This window comes from Vidua macroura, chromosome 4 (assembly GCF_024509145.1).
Source record: "Vidua macroura isolate BioBank_ID:100142 chromosome 4, ASM2450914v1, whole genome shotgun sequence".
NCBI classification, from domain to species: Eukaryota; Metazoa; Chordata; class Aves; order Passeriformes; family Viduidae; genus Vidua; species Vidua macroura.
Genome location: NC_071574.1, coordinates 57,174,066 through 57,189,575, shown reverse-complemented (window position 1 = coordinate 57,189,575; position 15,510 = coordinate 57,174,066). Strand labels below are relative to the sequence as shown.

General features: G+C 36.9%; 1 protein-coding gene across 2 annotated transcripts in view; it reads left to right on the top strand.

Moving 5' to 3' along the window:
- The window catches only part of SLIT2 (slit guidance ligand 2), a 261,234-nt gene extending 246,228 nt beyond the window's left edge, over positions 1-15,006 (top strand). For both annotated transcript variants that reach the window (XM_053975921.1, XM_053975920.1), the window contains 4 exons: positions 1,818-1,972; positions 7,626-7,914; positions 11,861-12,072; positions 13,163-15,006. In XM_053975921.1, coding sequence (XP_053831896.1) covers positions 1,818-1,972; positions 7,626-7,914; positions 11,861-12,072; positions 13,163-13,404 — 898 coding nt within the window. In that variant the 3' untranslated portion in view covers positions 13,405-15,006. The remainder of the gene's footprint in view (positions 1-1,817; positions 1,973-7,625; positions 7,915-11,860; positions 12,073-13,162) is intronic.
- The last annotated feature ends 504 nt before the right edge of the window (positions 15,007-15,510 follow it).

Sequence of the window (15,510 nt, the reverse complement as noted above, 5' to 3'; positions counted from 1 at the left end):
TTTTAATGCCTGGTCTCTGGACTACAGCTCACACCTTGCATGCTGTAGCAGTCAGAGGCCCTGCAAGGCCTCCCTGGCGGTCACTAGCCTAAGATAAGAAATGCAGAGTCATGATGAGTGGAACAGAGCTGCCCCTCTTCCGCACATCAGACCCCTGTTATCTCTCTGTAACGCTATAGGTTGTATTCTCCTCGACCTCAGCCATAGGACAAATCCTGATCCCTCAACAGCCTATATAAACCCATACCATTGCTCAGTTCGGACGGAAGAGCTGTCACTGGAACCCTTTGCAGAAGCTGCCAATAAAGACATCTCCGCAGAACTCCACACAGCCTTCACCTCTCTCCATCCCTGCGTCTGCCGAGGCACTTTGCGAGCACAGAGCTGAAATCACTGAGAGCTGAAATCCCTCCACAAGTGCTTGCTAAAGTTGCCAGTGGCTTGGAGCTAGCCGGGGGGCCCAGGCAGGCTGCGCCTCATCAGCACAGTGCTATCCCGGACACCTATGGTGGCTGCTGCCCTGGGGGCCAGACGGACCCCCGGGGACCGCCAAGCCATAATAGCATGCATATATTCAGCTCTATTTCTCCAGTGGAAAATGGACTACAAGTTATACAAGTACAATGATATATTCCATCCCAGAACTGAGTAATGATATTCTTCCTTCTCTGATGTATTTAAACTGTGTTCAAGTGCAGAGTAGTTCCTGCACTTAAGCACTTGCTACATAGATATTGAGGCTGATAGGCACTGGCAGTCATTTTTGTGCCAGCAGCATGAGTAAGCTTGTCCTTATGCAGGGTAAGCCCCATGCTTGAAACAAGCATTTTCACCTTGAGAACCTTCAGGCATTCTCCTACTAGTGAGTTCATATCTTGTTAGTAAGCAGAAGGAAATGGTATATGTAGATGAGAAAAAAAAATACATTTATGTTCACTGTACTAGCCAGAAGGTAAACATGCTTAAGTAACCATGCCCAATAAAGATAACAAATAACTTTATTGCAAGTGTCAGTGGAGCTGTCTGGACCAATGATACAGTTTTGTCTGGCAGGACTAAAGTTAGATGCAGGTCCATGTTCCATGAAATAGATTTATGTATCACTGGAGTTGACTCAGGCCTTCATACTTGCAAGAAATGTAAACCCAATACTCTGCAAAATGTAGGATACATAGACTTGCATGCAAATATGATCTGTAAGTAACATTAGAATCACTTCAAACAATCACCTAGTTCCATCTTCTTTGTTATGGGCAGGGACAGCTTCCACTAAATTAAGTTGTACAAAGCCCCATCTAAACTGATCCTGAGCATTTCCAATAACAGGTCCACAAATTCACTGGCAACTTGTCCCAGTGTCTCATATTAACCCACCCTCATATTAAAGAACGTTTTTTTATGTCACTTCTTTTACTTAATCGATTCTATCTGGTCTATATCTACCCTCTCTCAGTTTAAAATAGTTGGGCTGTGTCCTGTTATTATAGGTAGAAAGTCTTTCTCCATATTTCTTATAAGCCCCCTTTCAATATTTAAAAGCTGCTTTAAGCTCTTGCCGGAGCATTCTCTTCTCCAGGCTGAACAACCCCAACTCTCTCAGCCTGTCTCTATAGAAAGGTACTCCAGCTCTGTCATCGTTAGTCCAGAAGAAGGGATGTTGTATTGTATTGTCTTTTAAGCGTATGTGCATGTCTTTGCACTCCTAAGCACTCCTAGAGAACTTCTGTTCTGAAACTGTATAGAACTCTTAAAGGAGAAAAAAGAAAAACTGTTCTAACCTGACCATCAACTGTTTATTATTAATGTTTATTTTGCAGTGTGGAAACAATTAATGATGGCAATTTCCACATTGTGGAGCTGCTAGCTATGGATCAGATTCTATCTTTATCTATTGATGGAGGAAGCCCCAAGACAATTACCAATTTGTCCAAGCAATCCACTCTGAATTTTGATTCTCCGCTGTATGTAGGAGGTAAGAGGATTTTACTGCTTCTTACTAGAGGTACTATAGATACTTTACTGTGGTGACATGCTTTAAGAAACACATTCTTGTGTTTCTTAAATAGACTCATTCATTGACATAACACCTTAGGATGAAACTTTGGCAGTTAATGTCAATAGCTTCAATTTTAAGAAATAATATGTCCTCAAACTACATTGGTTGCATTTTTATGTTTATCTTTTATGACTGTAAAATTTTGTAATTTTCTGCTGTTATTTAGCCTTTTATTATACCAAAGAAGTGTGCTTAACATTTTTTAGCTGCATGAAGATTTAGTAATGCCCATTCAGAAAGTGTAGAATGGTAGCATTCAGTTTTGCTCATTTTACATTCCTATTTCCGTGTACTGATATCTGCAGGAAATGGTAGCAATGTGTAAAGCCATGCAGTATAATTTGTGTCTGGAGATCTTACTGCTTAGGGCTGACAAGAGTTAGGACACTAGGTAAGAATATGCCCAGACAGTTGCCTCACTGTATGTGTCAGGGCTTGGGTTTTGTTTGTTTTGAGGAAAAAAAAAAAAAAAAAAAAAAAAAAAAAAAAAAAAAAAAAAAAAAGGATTGTTTATTTAATTGTTTGTTTAATTTGAGCAGCTAAAGTATTTGAAACATTTTGATCATTTGATGCCATTTACTTGGTAGAACTATGAGTACAAGCACATTGTTCAAACACTAGCAGTTCCTGCTGGATTTCTATGGGCCTGTGCAGTCTAGGTAAAAGTCAGAAAATTCAGCCAACACTTAGTGCCTCCTTTCTTGGTAACAAGTCTAAGTTCTTAGGGTTCAGAGATTCCGCCTGGTTTTTAAACACTTTTTAAATGCTACATATAGTAGAACATGAAAATATTCTACTTAATTTAACCTTATACTCTTACAACAGGCATGTAAGGATTTTCCTTCTGATCTGTTCTGTTAAAAACATATGTACTTTCTTTTTCATTTTGCCTAATTCTTTTATGCCTGAAAATAACTTTTTAGACTTAAGCATCTTGCCTCCTTGCAAAAAACTGTGCCATCAGTAGTACATTTGTGTGATGTACTGATGCCTTCAAAGGAGGATTGCCTTGTAGAAGCAAATTGCATTTTTTCCTGTGTATCACTTCTGTTTACTTAGTGTCCTATGCCACATTTGGGATAAGGGCTCCTAGACTCTGATAGGACAGTGTGTGCTTGCTTACTTGTATTGTCAACATCATTTTGTTTAATGACTGCTGAGGCCAATTGTACTACTTGAAAGCTGAGCTTAGTGCAGAACCATAATCCTCCTGTCTGTTACGAGCACCTTTTGATGAAATGAGGCCAGACTGCCAACTGTAAACATTTATTCTGGGCACATTCTTACCACTGTGATGCTGATTTGTGACATATGGTTCTCTTCCTTGCTTCTTCACCCTGCAGATCTGTGCTCCATTAGGAGAACCATACTAATCTGCATCTTCAAGGATCAGAAGAAAAACTTTTGGAAATAATCTTTTCTCTTACTGGTTTGATACTTAAGAGCAGCAGTCTTTTGCATTCTAGTGCATGTTCCTCTCGTGTTTATTCTATTATAATTCTTCACATTCAGGCTCCAAACAGGCAATTATTTCCGTTGTCATAGAAAATGTTGATCCAAAAAATAATGAAAACCAATCATAGAAGCACATTGTAACAAAATAAAGGAAAAAAACCCAGTAGGTTGACATTCAGCTCTTAATCTTTCCTATTTATCCAATTTATCTGTTTATGATTTTTAAAAATCTTAAAATGGGTAATTTTCATTCTTGTGTCTTTATATCACCCATCTTTTTGGGATTCAATGATTTTTTTTCTTATCCAACTGTATCTGGATTTTTTTAGGGAATTTGATTACGCATTTTCATCAGTTAAGAATTTAAATTCTCACTAGGTTTTTATGCAGTATTTTTATCTTTGCCAAAGTCTTAGTTTGACACCTAAATCATCATGTAGCTTACACTTACTCTTACCACTTTCCTGCTAAAATGGCATTTCTGATAAGCATCACCTCAGTTGGCAGGCTGAAATTCAGACTTAACAGCAAGCCCTTGTACAGTGTATGCTTTCATTCTCTCTTATTCCCTCTGTCCCTGCCTTCCCCCTTTTTTTGTTTTTTTTTTTTTTTAATGTTACTCTTGGGTCTCAATATGTAGCTTGGTTTAAAAGGGGTAATTCAATATTATTTTTACCAAAAGTGAGCTAATTGATCTATACCTTTTGGGATTTTTTTTGCCTTTCCCACGTGTATGGCTCATTTGTGTGGTCAGAATACACATGCTTGTTATTTTTCAGTTTTTCTGTAACGAATTTTAGTAAATCATATAGAAAGTGCATGGCTTGTACAAGAATTCTTAAGGGACAATCTGTTTCTTCTCAAAAATTCTTCAAAGAAGTCACAGACATCACTGATACTTCACATTCTTCTCTTGGAAATTAGAGCATATTTTACTAGTTGAGAGTGGCACCTTCTTTCATGGATGTCCCTATTTCTGAGGCAGGTAGAGTATCAGCTGCTTCTCATTTGTGCCTGCTCTGTTCTGGCAGCTTCTAGAATTAGATACTTGTTTCGACAGTTTTACTATGTGACTTATTTAAGAGAGATTCCTACCATTTACCTCCTTGAACAGTAATTTACCTGTAATCAGGTTCAGTGTCCAAAAGCTTAAAAGGGGGTGGGAACTACTCTCTTACCTTGCCAGAAATATTGCTAAAGAATATAAGCAGGTTTTACACACACTTTGGCCTTCTGACATTTGGTATCTTGCTAGAAGAAGCAAAAGTGTATAGGCTGAAAGCTTGTGCCTATGTTTGCATTGTGTTTCCAAATCTCTCCCTTATTAGAGAAAATAGACAAAAAATTCTGAATCATGTGTGATATACCACCTATTGCTTGGTATCATACATACGTTCTTATATGGTTCCCAGAAATCTAAGTTTCCTGATGCTTTCAAGTATAATATCTAGTTTGGCATTGCATTGGTGTGCTTAGTTTTATACACCTTATATTTTTACAAAAATTAACTTCAGTGCATCTATTCTGCTGAGATACCTCAAACATTTTCTATGAACATTAGCTGAGTGTGGCTTTCAAGGGAGACAACAGGGTGAAGAGGCCTTGATGACTCTGCCTTGTCCCTGGTTTGAGAATATGGCAAGTAGATGTGAGGAGATGAAAACTCATGATTGTTTGCAGGCTGAGTCCTTTAATATAATAGTTCAAAGCCTATTTTAGAGTTTGACCCTGCCTGGGTGCCAGGTGCCCACCAAAGCTACTCTATCACCCCCCTCCTCAACTGGACAAGATGAAAGTTCGTAAGTTGAGATGCAGACAAGGAGAGAACTCTCACTGATTACTGATGTGGCAAAACAGACTCAACTTGAAGAAATTAATTTAATGTATTACCAGTCCAAATCACAGGAGGATAAGGAGAGGTAAAACATTTCTTAAAGACACCTTCCCCCAGCCCTTCCCTCCTTCTCAGGCTTAACTTTCCCCCACCCAGTTCTCTATCTCCTTCCTACAAGCAACGCAGGCACATGAGGAATATGGGTTATGGTCTGTTCATCACATTATTTCTGCCATTGCTTCCACCTCAGAGAAAGGAGTCCTTCCCCTCTTCCAGTGTGGGGTCCCTCCCCTGGGAGACAGTTCTCCACAAACAGCTCCTGCATGGCTCCCTTGTTTCCCATGGGGTGCAGTTCTTCAGGAGCAGGCTGCTCCAGCATGGGTCCCCACAGGGTCACAAGTCCAAGGAAAACCTGCTCCAGTGGGGGCTCCTTTCTCCGCAGGTCCTGCCAGAAGCCTGCTCCAGCACAGGCTTCCCATGGAGTCACAGTCTTCTCTCAAGCATCCATCTGCTCCAGCATGGTCTCCTCCATGGGCTGCAGGTGGATCTCTGCTCCCCTGTGAACATCCATGGGCTGCAGGGGCACAGCTGCCTCACCATGGGCTGCATTGGAATCTCTGCTCCAGTACCTGGAGAACCTCCTCCCCCTCCTGCTTCACTGACCTCAGCATCTGCAGAGCTGGTCCCCAAATATTCTCACTCCTCTCTGGTCACATCTATACAATTTCTCTTCTGGGTTTTTTCCCTTTATAGATATGTTATCACATAGCTGTTGCTACCATCACTGACTGTCTTGGCCTAGGCAGACTTGACAGGTCCATCCTGGAGCCAGCTGGCATTGGCTCTCTTGGACACAGTGGACACTTCTGGCAGCTTCTCAGAGAAGCCTGGCCACACAAACCCCATACACTTACTTAACTGATAAGATCAAAGAAGATTAGGCTCTTTAACAGTATGGATACAATATTGTTCATTTCTTTAATCACTGAAACCTAGCACAACTGAAATTACAATAATCTCTAAATGAAAGGCCGGTCTACTTCCTTATGTTACACAGTATTTCTGCATGACTCTTAACTGTTCAGAGTAGTATGGAAAGTTATTAGAAGAATATAGAAAGTTACTAGAACCAGTTTATATGGTTAAGGAGGAACTATGCAGAACATTGCTGCTTTCTTGTCATTATTTAAATACCAGAATGAAAATTGTTGATTTTGTCTAGGAATAAACCTATGCAGGTAATAAGAATATTTCTTTTCAGGTAAACAGATCCTTTTTAATGCTCAGTGCACTTTGATTTCCTTTACTTGTGAATCTCAGGACTCATTTGGGCATTTGTGTATTCATTATTAGAAAGCATTATCTTAAGGACTATCTTGTATAGACTAATATGTTGGCAATAAGTTAAAAGAAAACAAAAAGCAGGGGGTAGGAGTAGAAGAACTTCTATTTTTTACAAGAGAAAGTTTTATAGTAATTTTCTTTATGAATTATTCTCGAATGATTGTAACAGGATAAGTGCATCACATACACCTACTGCTCTAATTACACCTATAACTATAGACTGTAACAGAGGAATTACTCTGAAAATGGTCAACACTGGGGACATTTGCATTATCTAAAAAGTATACACATAGTAGTTGGATACTGAATTATTTTTATTATTGATTGTTTTAGACTGTAATGGCAACCTATGAATGGCTTTTAGTTTTATTTTATTAGTCTGCTTTTGAGACATGCTAAACAAAAGTATTTTTAGTTTTGGAACCTCAACCTATTAAACTATCCTTTCCAAGAAATTTTCCATAGCAAAACCTCACATTTGAAATGTGTATGCTAGCTCCATTTTGATGAGCTGGTCCTACTAAATTCTTCTGGATTTGAGTATCTTAGCTTATAAAAAAATTACATATCAGCTGCTAAATTTCAACAACCTTTGTTTTTCTGGGATTCAGAAACTGTGTGCTATCCTGGACTTAAATGCACTAGGTCAAAACCAGGCAAAGCTGACCTTTTCACAGCTCTGAGCTTCCTTTCTGGTGAAGTCTTATATTCATCTCTTAAGCATGACTTAGAGACTTACAGGTTTAGAGCTGGTTTACACACATGCCTGACAACCAGGACAATTTCCAAATTGTTTGGAATTTGGTTCTAGTTTGAATAGCTAAGAATAATTAATTTAGAAGAAACAGTCCTTTAAAAGTTTTTTTAAAATTGAGAAAATGGTATCGAAAATTGTATGACTATTACACTGATTATTTGCTATTATTAATTTCCTAGGCATGCCTGTGAAAAATAACATAGCAGCTTTGCGCCAGTCGCCAGGGCAGAACGGCACGAGCTTCCATGGTTGCATACGTAATCTGTATATCAACAGTGAACTCCAGGACTTCAGAAATGTGCCCCTGCAAGTGGGAATTCTGCCAGGTTGTGAGCCTTGTCATAAGAAGGTTTGTGTGCATGGCACATGCCATGCTACCAGCCAGTCAGGCTTCTCCTGTGAGTGCGAAGGAGGATGGACCGGACCACTCTGTGATCAACAAACTAACGACCCGTGTCTCGGAAATAAGTATGTCCTTCCTCAAGAAAAAGCAGTAGTATAATATGCACATATGTCTCCTGTTATGTTTTTTTTCATAAAAGTTCACACTTGCAAGAAGCATCATAACCTGGACATGTAAAAGTGAAAACAGCATCCAGGTTTTAGCATATATTCTTTCCATAAACGTAATGAGGGAAAGGCCCCAGTTCAGGGGAGCAGATTCACACATCTCACTGAAGTTCTGCCTAAAGCCTGGGAGGTGCTCTTGCATACTTCTGTATGGGCTTCTTTTGTAACGAGATGCACTGATGCAACTGTGGGTATGACCCTTGGCACAAAAATAATTTTGAAGTAGTTGCAAATGGAAGAAAACCCTATTTTCTTATTTTCAGTTGTAAAGAATGAGGTAATAATCACATTATTATTATTAATATTAATAATAATAATATTCTCTACTGTGTTTTTGAAAAATGATACAGTGGACATACCTAATATTTTATATTTTCATAGTACCCAGGTTTTAGGAGGAAAATAGATTTCAATCTTTGTGGTGAACTTCTGTTTGAGTGTGGTAATTCTATTTACTGATTTGAGCAGAAAATTTTAGTTTACATATTTATATATGTCTATAGAAAGATTCTTGGATATAAATGTGTGGAGATAGAAAAAGTTAGGTACAATTGTGTGTATGACAGTATTGATATCTCTGCATTTTCATCTTTCAAATTTACTGTAGAGACAGATTCATGGACTCCCAGCACAAGAAGATCAGAAACTTCAGAAGTCCAAAGTTATTTTGTATTTACTGATCTTGGGCAACAAGATACCATTCTGTCTGTCCTTACCACTGTCCTTATTACAGCTTGGCAAACCTTTTGGGTTTTTTTTTCCTTTTTTTTTTTTTCTTTTAAAGCAAGCCTGCTTAGGTCTTTTGGCTGCTGCTTTTTCAGTGCAGCATTTGCCTATGTACTCTTTGACTTTTAAGGACCAGTGGCCTAAATTTTCTAAGAGATTCTAATAAGATGATTTTCAATTCCCATATAAAATGATGTTTGAATCATCTTTTCACATAGTGTGTGGAGAGTCTGACCCTTTAAAGTTTTATACAGCAGTTAGCATGCTTTGCAACACAGTTTTATTTATATTGGTTATAGATTCTTTCAGTACCTTTAAAGTTTTGAACTCTTCCCAGAGCTAGACCAGTCAGATTTTGAAGGATACCATTATAGCATTTAATTTTTTATTGGTCCATTTTTTAGGCTGTCCTCTTTCACAGTAACTTTAAAGAAAGGAAGTCACAGCATGTTATAAAATGCAAATATTACTTTATATTTCAATACTTCAGGATTAAAAAATAGCATCAAACTGTATCCATCAGTTCTACTATCAGAAAAGCCAGAGAATTTCTTTAAACTGTCCTTGAAATATTAGATTCTTCATTGTTTCTTATAAGTGTGCACATTATCACCCAAACTGAGTGCTTTTTTTGCAGCAAATTATGAAGTTATCAGTATCAGATGTAGGCAGTATCAAAGACAGAAGTAAGTGAGCACAGTGTTAATATTTTGTTTGTTCTTTAAAGTATTGGATTTGTTTCAGCTGTATACAGTGCTGTGAGCTTTTAAGAGAGAAAGCCAAACCAAATTTTTTAATTTGGAGTAGAGGAGGGCTTCGTTCTTCTTTACTTCCTGGGGAATCTCATTCTTGATTTATCTCTAAATTGTCTATTGAATAGATGCATTTTATCCATCTAATACATTTTGACATTCTGCTTTATCTGAGCAACAGAATTGTCACTGTGATCTCTGTTTCAAAAATGTAGGTGATCTTTTTGAGATGTACATCATGAAAAGGCTTAGGACACATTTACTTTACCTACATCTAGGTGCTTGAATTCAAAATATAGTGACCAAAGTTTGTTCTCTAGTCAGTAAAGGAATAAGCACATTTCAAAAGAATGAATAAGACCTCAGGTTGTGTAATCATCCTCTAGATAAGCTCATTTCTCCTCATGACTGACTGTGTCTGGAGCTTATGGCAATTATACATCCAACTTGAGTGCCTGACACAGGTACCTAAAATTAGATGAGATGAAACTGTGCCCGAGAGTTTGCACTTAGCTTGATGTTCCTTTCAGTACAGTCTGAAGATGAAAGAGCAGGTGGAAACAAAAGTATGAGAGTTGGCATTAGCTAAAATTTAATCATCTTCTAAGTCAAAGCAAAATGTTACCAAAGATCTTGACACAGATTGCTTTGATATCTAAAGCCTGTATAGAGTATAGCAGGATGTCAGTGCCAGCTGAGTAACTTTGTAGATCAGATGTCCTAAAAGTGGATGTTTTATAAATGGTGAAAACATCAGATGCTAAACACAATGAAAAATAAACAAAGCCATCTGCCCCATATACTGTCTAAGCCTTCAATTTTGAATTGCTAAATAACAGTTTTGAAATATCAGGCTTCAACCACAGGAGCAATTTTTAATTTTTGTAGAGAATGTAGTTGCTTCAAAATACAGACTAATAGAGAAGTAGGAGGTGCTTAACCTATTAGTTTTATATTTGCAGGTTTTAATCCCAGATTGATTATGTTATCCTAAAAATTTCAAAATGAGATGTTGCTCTTTTCAAAATGAGATATTGCATCTTAATAGAATTCTTCATTTAAGATGACATGCAATTTTAGATGAATTTTTGCTATCTTCAAATTGAAGTTAATTATTTTATTTTAGATCAAATGGGATTTTTATATTTTTTAATCTCAATTTTTTCATTTATTAAGGTGGCCGTGATAACATACTAAGGAGATTGTGAGTTCAAGAGTTGTACATTACAGAGAGGAAAAACATTAGAGAGCAGAAACATCAGGAAGGGTGACTTGTATTTTAGGATTGCATTCCTCCCCACAGAGGAATTTTCACTGTGATCTCCCTAGGAAACAGTATTTAAATAGAAATTTTGTCTATGGAAGCAACAGGTAAAGAGAATAACAATATTTTTGGAAGGAAGTTATTGATCCTGTGCTGCCAAATGTGGAAAGGGAAGTAATTTTATTCCAAGTCATTGGTGATGGTTTCAGAAGATGAAATACCCTGATGTTCAGCTTACAGCTAGGAACAGATAATTAAGCATCCTCTTTTTGGGAAACACCACCTCTCTCTCCAAGAGAAGTAAGACCAGCTGTGTGTTCCCACACTACTGTACATCAAAACTTAGCAGATGCAGATTAACTCACGATCTTTTTTGTATTAACAAGATTTGAGCCTGCCCCAAATGTTTATCAAAGCTCAGCTGGGAAATTAGCTGCTTTAATTACTTTGGGTGAGACTTGACAATGCACAGCCTCACCTAGTGTAAGGTTTGGTATGAATTCTGGGGAGTGCTGTTGCCTTGCAGTGAAGCACAGAACTGCTTCAAACATTACAAGACCCTGCTACTTGCAGTTGGCAACACAGACTAATATATTTGAAGGGAAAACACATGTTCAACTCGAAACTTGCTCGAATTGCTCGGGTCAGAATAGTTTCTCTTAGGAAGTGCCTGACCTGTCTTTGTGCTGGGAGCCCCATATTTCATGAGTGACAATATGGAGTTTCTTTTAAATTATACACGAACCAGAATTTCAGGTGAGTTTCTTTTTTCTTTGGCTTGATTTTGCTGTGTTCTTCTCAAAAGCATGCTGAAAATTTAGGTAGACAGGAAATGTTGTTTTTAATAACTGTGGCCTGTAAATTTTTTCCATAACACATCTACAGTGGCTATTTTCTGGTGAGAGGGAATTCTGCTGCAGCTTGTTTTGTGTAAACCTGCATACCAATTATAAACCACTTCACTGCATCTCACTGAAAAAGTCCATTAGAAACAAAAGCAATTTCTTCTAAGTACAGTCCAAAGTATTTGTAGTTAATGTTGCTTAGCCTGAACTTTGATGAATAATTTATTTTTATTCTCTTGGGCTTGTTTCCCCTGTAGATGTGTGCATGGTACCTGCTTGCCGATCAATGCATTTTCATACAGTTGTAAATGCCTGCAGGGACATGGGGGAGTCCTCTGTGATGAAGAGGAAATGCTGCTTAACCCCTGCCAATCCATCAGGTGTAAACATGGCAAATGTAGGCTTTCAGGACTTGGGAAACCATATTGCGAATGTGGCAGCGGATACACGGGGGACAGTTGTGATAAAGGTAAAAAAAAAGTCATTCATGTTGTTGTGGTCTTAGAAAATAGGCTTTTTTAGTAAAACATGAACAGCCAAACACATGAACAACCAAAAACATGACCAATTTTTTTTTTCCACAACAAACACATTTGTTGCTTTTTTTTCTACCATAAGAATTTATCTTGATGAGAGAAAAACCAAGCCTTTTCCATGAATTTGTTTGCATTTTGAGGATTTTTTCATCAAACGTTTTGCTGTGAAAACATTTCTTCTTTTTTTTGCCTTTATTCAGAAACACATTTTTACTATATTTAACTATTACCTTTTACCTGCTGTATCTTTCTGTATTTATTGTTTCTCTACCTTCTGCAACTGAGAAGCCAAATCCAATGATTCTGCTCCTAGTTTTATCACAAACTCTACTTTTGACCTCTCAGCTTCAACTGATTTATCACAGCGAATTATGCAGGTGAGATGGATGAAAACAGGATGACTTTTCCCCCTACCTTTTTCTTTTTCCTTTGTCTATCAAAGCTCTCCCTCTCCCTTTTTCCCCCTTACCCCAGATGGCATTTATTTTGTATTGTACATAGATGTGAATAGAAGAATATGGTTGTAGAACTTTTAACAGATGTCTCATTTTTAGCTGCCTTTATACCTCAGTAATTTATGAAGTTAGCGGAATGTAACTTATATTAAATAAGAGTTAGAATAATATTAAACTCCAGGTCTAATAAATTAAATTGCATGCTCTCTGAAACATTTCCCTATGGTAAACAGAACCAGCTGCAAGCAATGTAGCAACAGAAGATGTGTATTTTTATAAAAGAGGAAAAGATTTAAGCTTCCAATTTTCTTGTCATTGTAATAGCTTCGTATTTATGGTTTACATATACATAATATAAGCTTTACCGAAAATAGGAGGTATAGGGAATGAAACCCAGCATTAATCACATTATGTTTGGAAGAACCACTGGTTTCCAATACGCAGTCTCAGTCGGGCTTTAAAATACCAATCCCAACTGCAAATAGTAACACAGCATCTTCCTGTGTTACACATTCTTTGACCTGCGTCTCAAAATTGTATCTCTTATTTTAAACATTGTTTCCCACAGAAATCTCTTGTCGAGGGGAACGAGTCCGAGATTACTACCAAAAGCAGCAAGGGTATGCTGCGTGCCAGACGACCAAGAAGGTATCGAGACTAGAATGTAAAGGCGGGTGCTCAGCCGGGCAGTGCTGCGGGCCACTGCGGAGCAAGAGGCGGAAATACTCCTTCGAATGCACTGACGGGTCATCGTTTGTAGACGAGGTTGAAAAAGTGGTGAAGTGTGGCTGTACAAATTGTCCCTCCTAAGTGTCCCTGTCACACTTGTCTTTTGAAAATGTTGTATACTTATTGACCGTGTCGGACTAATTAATGCTTCATAGTGGAAATATTTGAAATATATTGTAAAATACAGAACAGACTTATTTTTATTATGAGAATAAAGACTTTTTCTTCATTGAAAAAAAGATTCAAGTGCTTGAACTGAGACTTCTCATACCCAAGAGGAGCTTTGAAGAAAAAAAAAAAAGACCTGGTAACATTGCAGCAGAAATGGGAAACTTTAACTGCTTTTAACAAGGATTCTTCTTTATAACATGCTGAAGATACACTGACACTATACATATGTGACTTTCAACTTAACAGCTCAGAGATGAAATACTGACCAGAACACGAGGCTTGTTTTTTTCACTTTCGTATCAGTCTATTTTATTGTCTTGACAGACCATTCCAATCACTTACCTATGGATGAGGAAGCTTTATGAGCAAAAAGAATCAGATTATGCAGAAATAACAATTGTTTGAACACATTTTGTCTTTTGGAATTATTAAGCATCTTGAGAAGATGGGGTCTCATTTAATGAATGGGAAATAGGAGATACAAGAATATACTATAATCCTGAAATCTCCTGATGATGTGTACTTTTATGTCAGCATGTTAGCAAAAGAAGCATAAAAAAATGTTTATCTTCCCTTTTACAGTATTAATTTTTTGTAATATAAATGTTCTGGGGATGATAAAATAGATTATTGATGGATAAATTAGTAATAATATGGATTTCTGTTTCTATGAGTTCTAAACAACTCTATACAGTATTGGGTTTCATTGAGAAATATTTATTGTATCAAAGTACATTGTACTTAATCCTTTTAGGCCATCCCTTTTACTGTTTTTCAATGCTTTAATATATATTAATTTATATTTGTCCCAGTATTTTTGTAATTTTTTTAAAGGACTTAAAAATCAGGATTTTTTTGCAATAGAACTAACGTAGCATGTCGTGTTGGGGTAAATGTTTTCAGTCTGTTTTTTCCTTTCCATTCCCTTTTACTTTTCCTTAGAATCTGACCACTTGGTGTCACTGAATAGAAAGTGGTGACAATTTGCGGTTTCACGTATAGCTGATATTCAGGACACCTTCCAAGAACCTGTAATATATTACAGAAAATGTCTTTACACTAGATGGCAATTGTAGAGAAGTTAATTTACCCTATATACAGTACTGACAGAAAATAAGATGGCGTGTAGAAAATTCCATTAGAAGATAGATCTTTATAAATTAATATTCCCATGGAGCTCTTTACCTTTTTTATAAAAAAGAAAAAAAGGCTGTGCTATCAAAAACTGTGATTTTCCCCAAATAAAAAAAACTACTTTACTGCCCTAATGTTCCCCATGTTAACATGTTGCTGCTAAATTATGATGTAGAACTGGTAATCAATAGTGGGTTGTGTTCTTCTTTCAGTAAAACCCAGGGTACCCTGTAAAATGCAGATGTTTTTTCAATTTTATTTTATTATTTTTTTTACAAAAGAGTTAGATGTACATGTGTAATGCAGTGTGCTTTGTCATATTTGGACTGATATCAGTAATGCTACTGATGTTTGTAAATTAAACAGATATTTACTTCATTAACAGCTTTTATTTGTATTCTTCTAAGAAATTTAAATTGTCTAGCAGCCTTTAATTAAACATCTGTTGCAAAGAATATTTGGTAAAAAAAGAATAAAACCCAACCCTAAATCTAATGTATTCCTTGCTGAAAATCTGAAGAAGGAATCGACTTGGGATAATTAGACCTAGAGGCAATGACATCTGAAAATGTCTGTGCATTATGAACTTAGATGAACTTATACCAAAGCCAAGAAAACTACTTATAAATACAGTACACTGCAGGAAAAGGCAATTTGAGTCTATCCTAATACTTTAGTGGTTAAAAAAATGACAATTTGACAGTTGTTCTAGCAAGTAATATGGTTCTTTAGAGGGATTCAGTTTCACAAATCTTTGACTAAGTATTTTAAATTTAAGCAATTGGATGGGATGATACTTAACCAGGTTTATTTTCTCTAATATATTTTTTACAAATAATTCTGTGTTTATTTTACTTAATCTACTTTAGAATTTGTCTAATT